General features: G+C 38.3%; 1 protein-coding gene across 1 annotated transcript in view; it reads right to left on the reverse strand.

Moving 5' to 3' along the window:
* Positions 1–328: 328 nt before the first annotated feature.
* MCM9 (minichromosome maintenance 9 homologous recombination repair factor) overlaps positions 329–17,768 on the reverse strand; it is a 51,042-nt gene continuing 33,602 nt past the window's right edge. The window contains exons 8-13 of the mRNA XM_026079268.1: positions 15,322–15,496; positions 12,474–12,676; positions 11,295–11,498; positions 9,798–9,880; positions 4,698–4,843; positions 329–2,484 (exon numbers count right to left, since the gene is read on the reverse strand). Coding sequence (XP_025935053.1) covers positions 921–2,484; positions 4,698–4,843; positions 9,798–9,880; positions 11,295–11,498; positions 12,474–12,676; positions 15,322–15,496 — 2,375 coding nt within the window. The 3' untranslated portion in view covers positions 329–920. The remainder of the gene's footprint in view (positions 2,485–4,697; positions 4,844–9,797; positions 9,881–11,294; positions 11,499–12,473; positions 12,677–15,321; positions 15,497–17,768) is intronic.

Genomic DNA, 17,768 nt, shown 5'->3' on the forward strand with positions numbered 1-17,768 from the left:
ATATAGTGAAACACTAATCATAATTGAAATAGTCAAGTAAATATTATCTGAGCCAGAACCAAGCTACACTATGTGAGCTTTTCACCATGCTGTTAGGTTTTAAGGGTAACTTTAATGCCAGCGCTTAATGCCTGCATTGAAGTTACCTTGACTACTGAGGATTCCTGCTCAATCACCTGAAATTTGTTCTCTCTTTCTGCAGTGAAGAACTGTATATTTATTATAGAGTTGGGTTTTGATAAAGCAACCAGAATACAGACACAGATACCTGAACCAGTGTATTTAAAATCAAAAACAGAATCAAAAAACAGAAACAAAAAGCCCTAGATCCATGTCTTCAACATCAACAGTGTGATGAGGAACACAGTAATAGGAGATGCTGCAAAATTCTCATGATATTGATAATACAGGAATACTTACCACAGCATGATGAAAAATCACAGGTTTGCTTACTGCACTAAGAGAAAAGGCATATATAAACAAAATATAATGACATAGCTTCAGCTACATTGTTTTTCTGAAGTGGCACAGTCCCTTGGAAGGCCAATCTCAATCAGGTATAGTTCTAACTGCTATATGAAATCAAGGATAACAGTCAAATAAACGTGCTCTTCTGCAAGCCTTGCCATACTCTGGATATGTGAACATAAACGTGTGAGTCTTTGGGTTACATCAGGTCAATCAAAACAGTCAACTGACAGTAGGTTAGAAAACTAAAAGCACATTAGGCTTGCAGTGTATACAGTCCTTAGTTGATGTAAAATATATGGCCTTTAAAGGAAGCATGTTCATTTATATACACAGAGGTCCTAGATGATTATTTTTAAATGCTTTGTAAACTATTGATGCTGTTGATACAATTGACAGAAGGATAGAAGTACAGAAGAACTACATGTTATGTAATTCAGAGAAAATATATGTTACGATCTTGGATTTTTCCTAATCTCTTCATCCCAATCAAAATCTAATGTAGCATCATCTAGCTCTGCTATTGAGAAGAGAGATTTCCGTGTGACCACACTGGCATTACTGGCATTTCCCAACGCAAAACTCTTCCTTTTGCTAGGATTGCTCATGTGCACCTTCAGCAATGGGCTATGGCTTCCCTTGTTGTTACTGTCAATCTTAACTGCAGGTGCATTTTCTGATTTTGACTCAGGACGTGACGCAAAGGAGAACCTGGACAGTTTTGCTAATGTGCTGGAGCACACCTTCTCTGTGCTTGGGCCACCAACCTGCTCCTCTCCCTCCCTTTTCTTTTCAGGGGGTGGAAGTGATGCAGCATCAAAACTGACATCTGAGTGTATTATTGCACTTCCTCTGATCTCTTTTCCTAAGGCCTCACACTGCTGCCCTCCTTTCCCAGTATTATCAGTAGGTCCCTTTTCTGAATTACTTTTTCCTAAGCAAGTCGACTTTGCTTTGCATTTCTCAGGGGGGCAATGCTCTTCCAGCAGATGCTCTCCTTGGAGCTGCTCTCCAGGCTTAATAATAGTTTCACTCTGTAAAAGAGAGAACTCCTTCTCAGAGGAATGATCAAGTTTTGTCCTTGGTCTGAAAGAAAATTTAGCTAGTTTAGCTGCTGGAGGTCCTACACTGTCAATGATTTCTGGCTCACAAGAACTTACTACCTTTGCTTCCTTCACTACTTGACCTTTATTTCGTTTTCTCAGGGAAATTATTGCCTTTTCTGCTGTTACAGATTTGCTATTCTTTTCCTCCCCTAACACAGGATCCATATCACCTGAAAGATCTAGCAGGCCAGATGCAGATAATACTGAAGGAAGTGCCTTTGCCTCGGGGTCCTGTGTGCTTGTAAAGAATCCACGTGATCTCTCTGTGTGCAGTCTCTGACAGCTCTTAGAAACCCGCTGTGTAATAACCGAGTCCTGCACACTAGCCCTGGGAGATGCTGGGTCTTGAATACTTGTTTCTGAAGAAAAATATTCACGTTCTTCAGTCCTTTTCCTGCTTATCTTAGAAACTTTGTCCTGTTCCAAAGGAGCATGAATATTCACAGTTGTTAGTGATTCTCTCATTTCATCTCCATTGCTTGGTATTGAAGCACCTCTTTCTCCAGAGCAGGATTTTTTACTCAGGGTTTTTGAAGCTAAGTCATCTGGAGCTATCTTGGGCACTGGAGACTTTTTCTGAAAAGTTTCTTCAGCATTGGTGTTGTTCTCTTCCAAGCTGTCAAACCATGCCAAGCTACCATCATCACTGCTTTTACTATATTTAATCAAGTGTTTTGTACTTCTGTTATTACCAGATGCTGGGTTGCATAAGGGTTCTAGATGTGTATCACCTTCACAATTGCCTCTGGCCAAGGAAGACTGTGGCTTGGAATTATTCTCTTGCTGATTTGAAGGTTCTGACTGAGACATTTGCTTTGGCTGCCCAAATGCATCCTTGTTCAAGGATCTTGGAGTAGTACTGAAACTTGTCTCTTCAGGCTGTAGCTGGCATGAGTCTTCCTTCTGTAATCTACGGAATGAAAAAAAATCAAAAAATAGTATTTTGTTTTTCCTTTTTTTCTTCTTTTATTGCCATAGTGATGCTTAATGTATATGAATGGAGAAAAGCCACAAATTACTTAGGTCACATAGTTGAATTATTAAGACTCTCATACAGCTGTGAAAGCTGGTGTAGCAAATTCTGACCTCATTTTGATCTTTCAGCACCTTTTATAGTAAGTGGCAGAATTCAGTGTCCCCAGTAGAAGACAGGTATATGGACAGAGACAGCAACTACATAAACTTCATTTCTTTGGGAAACCAAGCTAAAAAAACAGCATTATATTAATGACAGCCATTGTTAGAGTCCCATAGAGACTACATATTCTGTAAACATATCTTCTAGAATAGGGGACCTCATAGATTTACCCTGAGCAGGGCCAAGCCTCAGATGAGCTACCACAATGGAAAGCCTATGTATTACCTGGAAGAGTGATTATTGATGGTTTTCTCTCAAAATCACTATGGAGCCAGCGTGTCAAAACCCCCATGTGATAGAGGGAAAGCATCCCAGATCACCTACAGAACTTAATTATCACTGTCCATTCCCATTAATATTCTTGGGGCTCTCCAAAACAACAAATGTGTTAGAACAAAGAGTTCCCTCCAATCTTGGTATGGATTATATTCTGTCTACTGTACCTAAACATACCCATTTCCAAAGGATATTGCATTCTTCTGTGTTTGCTGAATAGTGATTCTAACCATGAATGAAAAGCAGCCACATTCCATCCTGGAAGTGACTGCATTTCAGTGTGTGTGAAATGATTCTCATGTATTTCTTTATTATATGAGAAAGAAAACACTATATTGACATATACCTCTTAGAATCATTACCTTCATTATTTATTTCTAAATTTATTCAAATAGAAAACACCTAAAATTATGATGGAAAGTAACAGGAATAATCTGACTCATGAAGAAGGGCTGAAAGATATATGCTTGTTTTACGAAAATATTGAAGACTAAAGTTTGAGGGGAATGCACGTGACAAGTCTAATACAGAATAGGTTGTTTTACAGAGGACAATCAAGTATTCTCTAAGCTGTTTAGGAAGGTGGAAGAAGAAATCAGCTTCATTTGCAGCACAGGGGGATACTGGGAAAACCTTTCTGAGTATTAGGATGGAGCAATAATGGAAGGACTATCCAATGGCAATGGGAAACCTCCTTCACTAATTAGAGGGCCTTAGGAGCAGATAAGACAAGCCCCTGCCAGGAAGGTCAAAGACAGACTTGATCCTGTCTTTGTATTTGATCTTCCTTCCCACCCTACATTTTTATGATCCTTTATGAACATACCTCTATTTTAAAACTAGCTTTGGTCTTTCTGTTGGAGATATCTGACTTTCATCTGCCTTTTTTGCCTCTATGCTTATTTAGGATGTCCTTACTGTGAATTACGAAACAGGCCTGAAAAAATATTTCAAGGAAAAAACATTTTCCCAGTGGTTCTCATTCCTTTAGCTCCAATAACATCAATCTTTTATCTTCCTTTAACAATAAGAAAGTATGAGTTTCTTTAGAGCTTAATCTCATTTCAGGAAACAAATGTTATTTTTGTATCTTATTTCCTTCCAATCCTAGTGTTCTCCTCTCAGCCTCAGTAAGTTAAAAGAAGTTTTCTATTAACAGCAAATAGACTTTCCAAAGATTATAGGAGTGACCTGAAACTAGAGAAGAGATAGTGAAAATTCCAGCATGTAAAAATGAAAAATCACCCATAAGAACAGAACTTTGATTCAGGCTTATATTTTCCACTAACGGAAAGGCAAGGATACTGACAAGCCCAATGCAAAAGGCGGCTTAAAAATATAAAGCAGATCTGCTCTATTTTACCAAGCAAGTAATGAAAGATTATACAAAATTATGTGCTCAGCCACAGAACCTGGCATTTTGGCCCTAATAAGCTCAGCTGAAACTTATCTGGGCGCAGAATTGAGACATGAGTTGGGAATTCATTAAAATGTTCTTCAGTTGTTTGTAAATTCTATAACCCAGAGTGAAAAATGATCTTGTCATGATCTCAGAGTACTAATTCAAAACAATCTCCCTGCTTATTCATGTTCTCTAAAGGATAAGCCCTTTCCCAATGTCAGATTCTATTTTTAGACTCTCTCCAGATATTATTGTCAAACAATTCTTTTTCTCTATTGAATTATTTTGTTACTGTGCATATTATAACCTGTCAAGTCTTTGTAACTCTTTGTGCAGAAGATTCTGCAGCTCCAGTTGCTCCAGTATGAGTTCACACTGTGTTCGGTACTGAGCCATTGGATTTTCTGGAAATGAAGTGTGCAAGGCATTGATGCCTCCAAGAAGTGCACCTCCCTATGCCATCCGAAGAGAGAGAAGAAAAGAAACTTTGTTATTCAGAATCAGATTAAACAGCAGAGACAGTTTATACAAAACTTACCCTTAGATATTTTAAAACTTAGGGTAGCAAATATTTATTCAGTAACTGTACCACCTAAGTAATCCCATTAGGTCTGCTTGCATGGGCAAAACTGGTCATACACATAAAGCAACTACATGATCAAACCTGCAGTTTATTGTTATTTTTTTTAGGTTTATACAAAAAATAGGAACTCCACCTAAGGCTTGAGAACATCATTTAGAAACTGGATATTAGGAGTAAAGGAGGCTTCCAAATACCTTGTAAAAATTCTGCTATTTAAGTAAATTCTTTAACAGAAGTGGTTGTGACTGCTACAATTTTTCATCAGCTTCTTCTAATTATTTAAATGGAAGGATCTGAGTATCAGGGCTGTCAACACTGGGGAAATTGACCTGCAAAAATATTTCTGAATACCTCTTTAGGAGTAACTCTAACTATTCAGGAACAATTCCAGAGTGCCAGTGATTTTAATCTGGGACAGTTTCTCTGCCCTTTGTGAGAAATTTTGGAACAGAATTTTTTATTTGGAACAGAGCATCTCCATAATATGATTTGTTCCACAACAAATATTCTAGAATAGCTCTGTAGTTAATTGCTCTTATGAAAAAACAAAAGCTTTATTCTGTCACTGATTTGCTGTCACTTATTATTCCCAGCTCAATATAACTAATGAACAAGATGCATATCAAGTGCCATGAGAAAAGCAAAGGTGCACAGAATCTCTAGGTCTGTCCCTGTTGGCAACATGTGCCCTATGTGATGCCATATGTGGAAATTTCTGCTTTTTCCATTTTTCAATTTTAAAATTTCATATTAAAAAATCTCACATTGAAAGAATATCATTCAGATGGCTAAGTCTAGCCTTCTAAAACTACTTAGTGCTAAAATTAAGGCTGCCTATGTAACTATGCAGCCCATTTAAATCATCACGTGTTTTTTTTCCACATGATTGTGTCGTTCAGGGATGTGACAGACCTGTTCCACGTCTTAGAAGCATTAATCTGTAGTGACAGAAAGGGTTGTTGTAGGACCCCTCTGCCTTATTTGTTTCAGGAAATGGAAAGTGCATAGTTAATGAGGCAGAGACTGTAGAAAATTTGGTCTCTTGGTTAGGATAGTTAAATGCTGCCAAGGAGAATTACATTTTATCTCTGACACTTGTGCTCCAGAGCAAGCCAATTAAACAAAGGTTTTCAAAGGTAATAAACTTGTAACTGAGAGCATGATGTGGTATGGGAACTGAAGGGTAACTGCAGGCAATAGGAAATGTGCTCAGCACTCAAAGTGCTACTACTTTGAAACTGAGGTCCTAAACATCTCTCATGAGGTACGCTCCAGTGGACAATTTCTTCTGGACTTAATCTTGCATATGACAGCTTTAAAACATAGAACAGGAATAATACCATCCCATCACTTCATAAGGACTATGTGAAGATATATTAATTAATATTTCTGATACACTCAGATACAATGGAGATGCCATAGAAAACCATATGAAAGCATGATAATTCTATCTTTAGAACAGCATTTCAACAGCAGGTAATAAATAAAACATTCAGCAAAACACTGACAAGGAATAGTTGCTTTTGGATTGAATACTGCCACCCTGTGAGGTAAGGATCCAGTGCAAAAAAAAAAGGAACATATGATTATGTATCTTGAGGCATCTTGAGAATCTTAAGGGGTACAATTATGTCTTGCTCTCCCTGATGTTTTAGTGCTTTACTTTACCATCACAATTAGTTTCATTTATATGTTCTTGTGTGCATGTGCATGCACGTGCATGCTGCATGTCTGAAATTCTACATGGGGTGGGACTGAACTTAAGATAACTATCTGTGACATTTCATTCCTGTGCTGGTGCTTAAGTCTCTGAAATATCCACCCCTCTGAAATATCATTTTGAGTAGAGGTAAGGTAGCCACATGACAAACCCACAGGTTCACCATTTCTAATCATCTTCATAGTCAAGAAGGTACAACAAAAAGGAAAACACCATCAGATAGTGCATCTGTAGACTTAGAGGAATTAAAAGTATTCCCAGAAAGGCACACTGAGGAACTGTGAGTGCAGAAGATCCAGAACAAAGATAATTAAAATTAAAAAAAGTATGATAGGGAAAGTTAGCAGAAAGGAAGGATGTAAAAGTGCATAAGGAGGGGAAAACATGGAATGGGAAAAAGGAATAAAAGGAGAGGGAGCAGAAGGGGAATAAAACAAGGATGAAAATATGACCAGGAGAAGAAGGGAGACAAGAGTTAACAAAGAGGATATGGGGCAAAGAAAAGATCAAATGAGGGGGATTAGAATATGCTCAATAAGTAGGAAAGAGAATACAAGGTGAATTATAGGACAAAACCAAACGAAAATCAATTAACTAGGTCAGTGATGAGAATGTCAACTTCCAAAGAGGACTCACAAGAATTGGTTGAACACTGATCTGAGAACTGCAAGCTTTCATTTTGCATTGGCAAGAGGATATTTTGTAGAAGTTACAAAGTCAGGCTTTAAGACAGAGTTTGCTCAGCTGAAGGGTAGCAGGCAGCCTTTCCAGGATGACACTGGTACTTCCTCATGTCCATCCTCATTTTAATGGCAAAGAAGAGAAACTGAACCATACAGCTCTCTACAACCTCAAGGAACCAAAGTGAAAAAAATGAAAGGAAATTCTAGACAAAAGGAGGCTGAAAATGTTGCACTTAAGAAAAAATAAAAATTTGGAGGCAGAGTATAAAATATGAAGGAAGGTAGGTATTTCAGCTTCTAGTGCAGTGGGCAGTGTAAATTCTAAGCCACTGTAACTGGGAGAGTTTTAAAGYGTTTTAGGTCCAGAACAAAAAATGAATCTATCTAGGGCTCGGTCTCTCTCTAAATACATACATACATAAATACATACATACATACAGATAGATCGATCGATCGATCAATACACACAGAGGATGTATCTAGATATAAAAGGATTTTTTTTCTAGGGAAGGAATCATTTTCCGAAAATAAACTTTTGCATGTTACTTCTATTTTTTAATAAAACAAATAAATTACTTCCTTCAAAAAGAAACTGTTTCAGGGATTCATTTATACTTTGCAGTAGTTAAATATCATTTGGCCTTAAACACCAAACCTCAAGTTTGCAGATTCTTAGCAAAGATAAACACGTTTGCCTACGTGCTCATACAAAGTGAACAGTGGAGTAAATACGGTACTTCTGCAGTCATAATTCAGGCAAATTTCTAGCTGACTTTTATTAGATAGATGCTCATCATACAAATTACTGTCTTTGATGGTAGGGCTGTACAAATATGAAAAAGTGACCCACAATTAAAACAACAACCATTTTACATTTACTAATGCTTATGAGGTAGGGACACACAGAAGATAATATACATTCATTAGTCTCCACTGATCTGTTATGAAAAAATCAAGTATTTCAGATTTCTTATAGCCAAAACCATACTGCTTTGAGACCTGTGTCCCATCAAATTCCAATCCAGTTATTTAAGGCTAACATTTCTGCAATGTCTTCTGCTGTTTCAGTGGGACATATTATTTGTTGTAGCTTCTTATTTCAACTTAGATGCAGCGCTGTCACTGAAAAGCTTAGCTCTTTCAAACAGGGCAAGATGAACTGCAGCAGACAGTGAAACAATCTGTAGTATTTCTGAGACAAATTCCATCTGCAGCACTGTGCAGTAGATTATCAGTGGCACATGCTGCAACTAGTCTCTCAACCTTTACTGAAAGAAAAAGGCAGATCCTATGGCCTATGTGCCATTTGTGACTTTGTAAGTCTATCCTGAAGAGCTTTGTCTCAGAGAAAAGAGCAGTATCTGCTCCTGCAAAGTCTTTAACGTCCTTCAAGGTAACAAGCACTAAATGAAATTGCTTTAATTTGAATACATTCATATCAATCTCTACAGAAACATAGGAAATGACATTTTGGATCAGACCAGTTATATGTTCAATGGAGTACACAATCTCTGACAGAGCCAAAACCAAATACTTCAGCAGTGCTAAAAGCCCCCTGCAGAAAACTCTGGATAATCTGCTTATGATAATTTCTTTTCTACTCTGAAGCATGAAGACTTATTTCCCTTAAAAATATTCTATCTAAAGTAGTAGTGTCTACATTATTTTCAACATTTCTATTAAAAAAAACTCTACCAGATCCATTTCTGTTTATTCATTCTAAGTGTGTTGCTCTTTCTTTCTCGTCAACATCCAAATGACTTTACAGAAAACTAATCCAGCCTTCCCTATTGTTTCAATGTCTTTCTACATGGAAACATTCTGCAAATTTGTGTGACAATTGGTATACATGATTTTCAGTGTATGGCAACCAGTGTTTTAAACTTTCAAGGTTTCAAAAGTAAAATTATCCTTCTAAAAGTTCTTAGAGTTTCAGTACTACTATTAATATATTTTAAAATGATCTAATGGCAAAATAAAGTGTAGCACTTAGCAACTACTCTGAAACTTTCTAAAAAAAAAATTATTTGGTTCTCTCATACCTAATTAATAAGTGACAAGGTAATGTTATGGGAGAAAAATCCATTAGAGGCTATTAAACACAGTGACAGAGACACAATTTCTGGGTCAAAAGGTCTTTAAAATGCAGATTGAAAAAAGCTGAGAATACACCAAAACTTCACCTAGACCAAAAAGTGGTGCCCATCCTTTATCTACCACCTATCCAGATTTCTCAGTATAATCTGTATTTAAGGATCTTAATAATCAAGATGGTCTAAAAATGACTTAAGGTCTACGATAGCTCATTTTCTATGATTTCATGAAATTATCATCGAAGAGATGAAGGGAGCTGGCATATATCTACATGATGAACTGAATCCTTAAACCTGGTTCTGCAGCAATTTCTACAAGCAGCCTTACCTGCATAGAAGATTCCATCACCGATACCACAGTTACAGCATCTTCCAAAGTCACAGTATCTCTAAACATCAACCGGGCATGAGCTGGCAAAAATAAATGGGCATTGAAAGCAAGCATTACCAAAGTTGAAAAACTTTTTTTTTGTACTAGAAAGAAGAGGATATTTCTTCAGATTTCTTCAGCTCATCAGACACTTATGCATGGGACTAATTTAAACATTAATATAATCCTCCTCATTTTAGTGTCAATTTTCCACAGGAATTGGAAGACCTAGTTTTACCAATAAAGTATGTAATGTGACTTCTGGATTATAGTTACAGTGACAGTTTCACAGGGCTTGAATAAAGATACTCAAAATGCAAGAGTTAAAGAGTGTAAAGTGTTGGATACTGCAGTAAAGAGTGTTACATAAAACACATCTACCTATATAGGTAGATTTAATGACAATAAGTCAAAAATTAAGTCCATTTTTCATCATAGGTCAGAAAAGATTTGAATTCCATTAATCGCTTTGTGTCACAAATTCAGTACTATTTAAACATGTTTTTCTCTAGAAAAATTTTGTCTTTCTTACTTCCCTAAGKCACCAAGATAAAATTGATGTTTGTAAATGGAGATCATGCTAATAATTTACCACATGAAGTTATCCTAATTGGCTGCAGAAACACATAGAGTTCTTTTACCAGAAGAGAAAGGCAGCTTAATTAATACCTTTTATATAATATTTGAAAAAACAAAATGCTGCTGAAAACTCCAGTCATGTAAACACATATGAATGGAAGAAACTTTAACATATGAATAGCATGTGAATACCTAAAGGCATGGAATGTCTTTTATCTAAGTGATTTCCTTCCCAAAATGGAGACCAAAACATAAACAGCTGATGCAGGAAGCATTAAATCACTGATTAGCATAAAAAAGCATGAAGACCATTTATAATTTGTTATACATAAATACAGTACATTCTTTTAAATTCAYAGTGAAAATACTTGATATGCCATTTTAGAACACAAAACCATGCTAAGATATTGTACCATACAGACCAGGTTATTGATATTAAAGGAAACAAAAATGTGTTATTTTTGAAATTATATTAATTTTAGGATGGAATAAAATACTTAACACCTTTCCTCAGGCTGAGCAGGATGGCAACCCTGGAATCAAATGAAGCAAAATAAATCCTGAGATTTGTTTTTAATAAAGACATATAACTTATGAGACTTTTTTTTCAAATCTGATTTCTTCCAGTGGCTTTAGTTTGTATAATGGGTGTGAGAACTTCAAAATTAAAACTGATCATCCAAAAATTACACCCTTTCCCACATTCAAAATCTCCAACCCCAAGCCTCTTTACAAAGATAAAACAATACAAGGTTCATCTATCCCTACCTCTATGGAAAAGATGTTACTCCGCTTACTGGCTATAATTATACTCTTAATCAATTCATTTTATAAAGGTTAATTGTTAGCCTAAAAATAAAATTGTCAAGGCCTTACCTTCTGCAAGGCGTATCAAACTCTCTAATAAGCGAATGGTAGTTCGGGCAGCATTTCTGCAGTCACTCTGACGCTGCATTTGGTAATAGCGTACAAGGATCAGGTTGCTCTCATCAGACAGTTTTGGCTGTATACTCTTTATAAGGCAGAAGTAGGTTTTCATCTTTTCCATGCTCCAGAGCTTTTCTGATTTGCTTGGAAAACCTGCATAACAACTTGCCTAGTCAGTAATATTGTAACAATGACAGACATGAAGCTTTTTCCCAAGAATTTCTGTTAAATAGATGGGTGAATATAAAAAGGTGTTTTACTATATTTTTGGGGTGTACTGGGTTGTCTGTCCATTAGTCCTCAAGGACTCGGGTCAAATCCCAGTGTGGAATCTTACATCCAGTCCCTCTCGCAGCAAAATCCAGAGTAAAGCCTCCAGTAATTTCTGCAGAACTGCTGTCAGATTCACTGCCCACCAGATGCTACAGTCAGTGAAGTGCTCTAGTATTCTTTGAGATATAAAATACCACATGAATTCATGTACCTCCTCTAACTGTTTTATCTACATTGTAGGAGCCAAAAGCTACGTGCCATATTCTGAAAATTTTTTGCAGGGGAACATTCTGGAAAGGGGAGGGGGCTACCTGAAGAAGTTTCCCCTAACTGCTTCTTCTCTAGTGGGGAACAAAGCCACAATCCTAAAAGAAATGGAGAAGGGGCTGGTTAAAATCAAATTGCGCTGCTCTCCCTATTTCCAGAGCACACACCTCCACATATGGAACCCTGATCTAATATGTACTTTTCAAACCCTGCAGCATATATGGCTCAGATTTTTTTTTCTGTTTGAATTATCTAAGTTTCCCATTACCAGAGTGTAAAACTGTATTGTGTAGGATCTACACATCAAGCAACRTAAAGGTGTAAGATGGAAACCATCCACTTACTGAACACTCTGGGCTGAAACCTCTTGCACATGATCAGAGAGTAAAGGTATAGTGTTCACAGCTCACCCCTACTAATTAATTAGTGACCTCTATCTTATTCCTGCTGGAAAGACAATCATGTCACAGGCAACTACCACAGTAAGCATGCAAATACTGATTAATGTGAAAGACTGAACAGTAATGAACTAAACTCAAAGTGGGCAAAATTAAAAATATATATATAATTTAAAAAGATCGSTCTTACCTTTATTTTCCAAGATGAAAGAAGAAATGATGCGGTCCCATTCTTCATTCTTTGTATCTAACAGTACTAAAACCAGGTCAAATCTGCTCAGCAGAGGACTGCCAAGAGCTATGTTGATGGAGACAGATTCATTAGGGTCATAATGGCCTTTTGGATTTGTTGCTGCCAATATAGTTGTCCTTGTATTAAGCTTGCACACCAAGCTAGAGAAAAGTATGACAGACATTATAGTTGAATTAAACGGGGTAGAGGAAATGATTTTGAAGCATAACCACAATTATCACTTGTGTTTTAGAGAGCACATCTTATCTTGAAAAGCCATAAAGAGCTAAACAATATATGCAATTATTAATATATATTACATGTGAAGTATTTCTCAGTTGAGGAATAGCAACTAGACAGAAAGACYATGATCAGGACACCAAAAGTAACAAAACAGGTAATATGTCCATGAGTAATCTATATATACAGCTAGGTCCTCAGCTGGTGCAAAACCAAAGTAGTATTTCAGAAATAAATGTTATTTTGCCGATTTATATAGTATGAAAACATTTTTTTTAATGATGGAAGGTAACATTTTAGCTTAATTCACATTTTAAGAAAACRAAATAAATTGTAGTGTACATGTACGTTTTATTCCTATGTCTAAGCATGTTATGGACATTAGCACAACTAAACAATGATGGCAGCCATATCAACTGCTTTTTAGGGAAATAGTTATTTTCCTCTCTTAATTATGCTATCTTGATGTGTGTTTTTAGATGTAGGGAGATATTTTTGTTCTAGCAGTCCAAATGTAATATTTCCAGTTATGGCAGCAGGAAGAGTATTCTAACTTTGGTTTGTCATTGAGCTATTTCTAGTCACCTCCCTAGTAACTGTTACCTCATGTCCAGAGCTCTTCTGTAATTGAGAGGAAGGACCACAGTTTTTCTGTTAGAGTATATCCGATGGGAAAATAACCTTAACTCCCATACAATAAAATAAGAGCTTCAATTAACAAAGTAATTAACCCTTCTATGTTAAGTTATGACTTAACATCAGTTGCTCACTTTTAAGGACTACATATAGTAAGGATTTTTTAAGTTATCTGTGCAAGATAGCAAAACTGGGTTTTGGGGTCTACAAAACCCAAGCCACTGCAACAAGGAATCCAGCTAAAGTATGTCTCTATCTAACAGTGTAGATAGGACCAAGTCATTTCCAAGTATTTGGCCCCAACTGCATTACTGGCAAAGGTTAGTAACCTCTGAGGTGAGAGGGACACTACTTGTCCAGTTTATGCCTAGCATATTTATAGGGGATGTATTAGTAGTGAGTTGGCATGCTGGAGGTACCATGATGCTACTATTCTTTCAAATTATCCAAAGAAATTAACAAAAAAGCTGCAAAACTGGAAGAGGAAATTTTATCTGAAAAGATTTGTGACAGGCACATGAATTAAAATAATTCTGAAAAAACGCAGTCATTTTGATTGATTGTCCTCATCAGCTCCGAGAAAAATACCAACAGTATCTTGTCATGTCTCTGTACCCTTCAGCATTTCACAGACCAAACTAGAAGGAAGTGTAACAAGACCTGCACAAAGCCAGCAGCAGGCCTGTCCCAAAAAAGACAACTGCAGAAATTCCATGATGCCTAGATGGAACTGCTCACACAGAATATGGAAATGATTCAAACTATGCCCTTATTTTATGTAGTATAACTGTCAATTACATTGTATTTTACTTTTCTCCTGTATTTTTCTCCTTTAATTTCACATTCTTGAAGCTACAGATTTTTGCACTGACAGCACACAGTCACTTTTCAGAAGCTGTCAGGACAGAAGAAAAAGTCTTAGAGGCTGCACACAGGGTATGTGACATATGGGTAAACTCAGGCAAGATTTAGGAAGACCATCTTCAACATAGAGCATAGTATGGCTAAAATTCTTGATACAACACAGGGAAAAGAAGATGCATTAGATCTGTCTTACAGGCAGTAGCAGAACGTTCAATAAAATCCTGCAGGAGAAAGAGGCAGGTAAGAGGGAAGGAGGAGCAGAGCCTAAAAAAAAAAAAGAAACCCAAATGGCATAAAACCTAAGAGGATGAAGATAGGGATTCAGTGGAGGTAGTCAAAATAAAGAAATGACATGATCAGGAAGAAGAGCTAAAAATATGAGATTTGGGCAAGAGCTGGACGGAAGGCAACAAGGCAGAATGTGAAAAAGGTGATACTTTTGAGCAGCTGGGCCTGGACCAGAGCTGTATATGACTGGAGAGAATGAGAAGGTTCAAGCTAAAAGACCAAACTGGCAGGAGAAAAAAAAAAAAAAGTAGATTTGAACACACACATTGGTTTGAAAAGGAAAGCAAGAAGCTGAAAGYTGGCGTTTACATCCACAGCACACCCAGCAGATAAAAGCGAGCAGCCTGGAAATCTCTTGGTCTTCTTTTGTTACCATTCAGTATTTCTGATTTTTGGGCAAACAAAAGTCCTTGCTTCTGAGTTTCACAAAGTTCTGCATTTCACTTATGACTATTATGACAACTCCCACTAAAAGACAAGCAAAAACCACAAAGTCTTCTTAGGAACGTGCCTTTGCCTGCAGTGGTAGATTGAAAACAAAACAGTGCAGAGGGTATGTATTTATTCTGGTGGTGTGCAACCCCTGGTCCATTGCACTGCCCTTTGAAATGTTGGCTCACCTAGTTTAAGAATACCATCAAAACCAAAACTATACAGTACAACAAACAAAGCAGCTACATTTAATCAGCATGGCAAACCTGCCTCCAACATACTTGATTTCTGAGTACAAGAGAAACATCCTATGCTATTTTGTCACTTACAGTAATACTCCACTTACCCTGCCTTAGCTACACTGATGGTTTGTTGCTCCATTGCTTCATGGATACTGGTTCTGTCATGCTCTTTGATACTGTTGAACTCATCAATACAGCAAAGGCCTCCATCTGCAAGCACCAGGGCTCCAGCCTCCAAGTTCCACTCCCCGAAGTCCTTCACAGCAGTCACTGTCAAACCTGAAGAAGCAATTACTTCAGTCAGCCTTTTCCTTAAAATGCAGGAGTGCACTTGAGTGAAAGGCACTCAGCACACTGGCTTGTACCACAGACAGAAGGCAAGACAGCAGGTTAGCTTCACCACATAACTCTACCATGTAATTCAGTTTAAACCTACCAGTTAGRAATCCCACTATTATTATGCAGGTCAGCCTGGATCTGCTGAACAGACTCTGTTAAGCTTCCCAGGTTTGGTAATAACTTGTTTTAGGACACTGATAAACATACAAAAGTGATTACGGTTAAAAGACTAAATCTGTTAAGTCAAATTGCAATTTGGGGTAAATGCAAAGATAGCAAAATTACAGAATGGATACACATAGCTCCTCCTCCCCATCAACTATTAAAACAGACAAAGATTCCAGAGCTGCAAAATGAAGCTTGGAAAAATAAATTATTTCAAATATTCTGGCCCCAGGAAGCTGAGACAGATTCTCACTTTGAACTAAGACAATAAGGTCTCTTTTTGAGATTTGGTTCCTTTGAGCATTAAGCTAAAATGAAAAGCCAAAGATGCTCCAAGATGAAATGAAAAAAAGAGTTCCCAGCAGGCGTCTGTAAACCTATGCGTGACACAACACCGTGTGCATCACAGGCCAGAAAAGCTTCCTGATACGTCTTCTGGTTACAGATCTACACATTCAGTTTTACATTTCCTTCAGTAATAATGTCTATGATGCAATGCTGACACAGTTCTGAATGTGGGTTAAGAGCCTCAGGACAACTCTACTACTAGGCACTAAACAACATTTAAAACTGGGGTTGTATTTGGGGCTGTAACTAAACCTGTGAGAATGGCCATTCATTATCAAATATGTGCAGCTCCTTTTGAACTTTGTATTCCCTATTTCCCAGCCTTTTCTCTATCTTTAGCCCTTCTTTGTCACTCTGCAGCATTCAGCTCAAAATATCCTAGTAGCTGACAAGCTGCAACCAGCCTAAAATCTCCTGAAATGCTAGGGCAAAACTAACCAAAGGATCCTCCCACTAAAACTTCAGTGGGTCCGGAGAGGAGAGGCTGCTGCCTTCTCATCACTGTGTAGATGACCACAGTAGCTGTTGACTCCCAAATGGCCGGTGAAAAGTTATTGGAAATATATGTTTCCTGTTAAGATATCATATATTTTAGCTTGTTAAGAAGAATCTCTTTCATTGTGTCCCATTTTTCCTGGTTTCCTGGATTCTATGGCCCAATACTAACCACACAACAACCTGGGCAGTCAATTACAAAGCAAAATTATGAAAACCAAAGTAATCTCCAGTCGTTTGACAGATACATGGAGAAAGTTACAAAAAAAGTATAGCGAGCAATAGATCAGGCAAGCATGCAGACAATGACATGTCTTTGTAAATACAAACCAAAAGTGTCATCTCCTTTCAAAACTTTGCACAAGGTCGGCGGTTTGCTGAAGGACCCTGTGCCTCATGCTCTGACCCACCACAAACCCRCTCGGCTTCTGCCAGCGCAGCTCAGGCTTTCCATGCAGGTGGGAAGATGGCTCCAACACACCTTCCTGCTGTGCAAAGCCCCCTGCATCCAAGGGCTCCCTGCAGGCAGGACAGCCTGCCTGGGTATTGACTTCCACAGACTCTCCATTTGGGGTTAGGAGGAAAAACCACCACCTGGCCCTGGGCACTTCCCCACCTCTGCTCCCCGCCGTCCCAAGCCCCAGTCCCCACAGAGGCAGCAGGCATGTGAGCGGCTGCTGGGGCGACATGTTGCTGCTCCCTATCTATCCCCTGTGCACAGAAGGCCTAAGATGGCCGCCTCTGTGGACTTGCTGCTGCAGCACAGGGCTGCGCTTCACTTCCTCATTTATTATTTCACCTAAGGCCTTCTCTAGAAGATAGAGTATGGCTTCTTGAAAACACTGCTGTTTAAAGCATAACTCCTGATCCCTCAACAAGCTCTCTGTGCATTGATCTCTCTAGATCAATCTAGATCAAACATGGGTTCGCCACAGGCCCGGGGCCCACACAGAGCAGCCCGGGAACCCCACATCCCACGGGCAAAACCCCGGTTATTCAGCAAGTGCTGCATGCACACGAGACGCTTCCTGCTGCGCGGCCTCCTCAGGTGCGCCAGCGGTGGTGGGAGGTTGGGGCGCCGGGGGCCTGCGGGGTGACGGGCGAGCTCGGCTGCTACTGCACCGGGCCACGCTGACGCTGTTAACGCCAAGCCCTAACGGCCGCAGCTCCGCACGCCACCTGGACGCCTAAAGAAAAAACAGAA

Source organism: Apteryx rowi, unplaced genomic scaffold (assembly GCF_003343035.1).
Source record: "Apteryx rowi isolate R43461 unplaced genomic scaffold, aptRow1 scaffold_1142, whole genome shotgun sequence".
Lineage (NCBI taxonomy): Eukaryota > Metazoa > Chordata > Aves > Apterygiformes > Apterygidae > Apteryx > Apteryx rowi.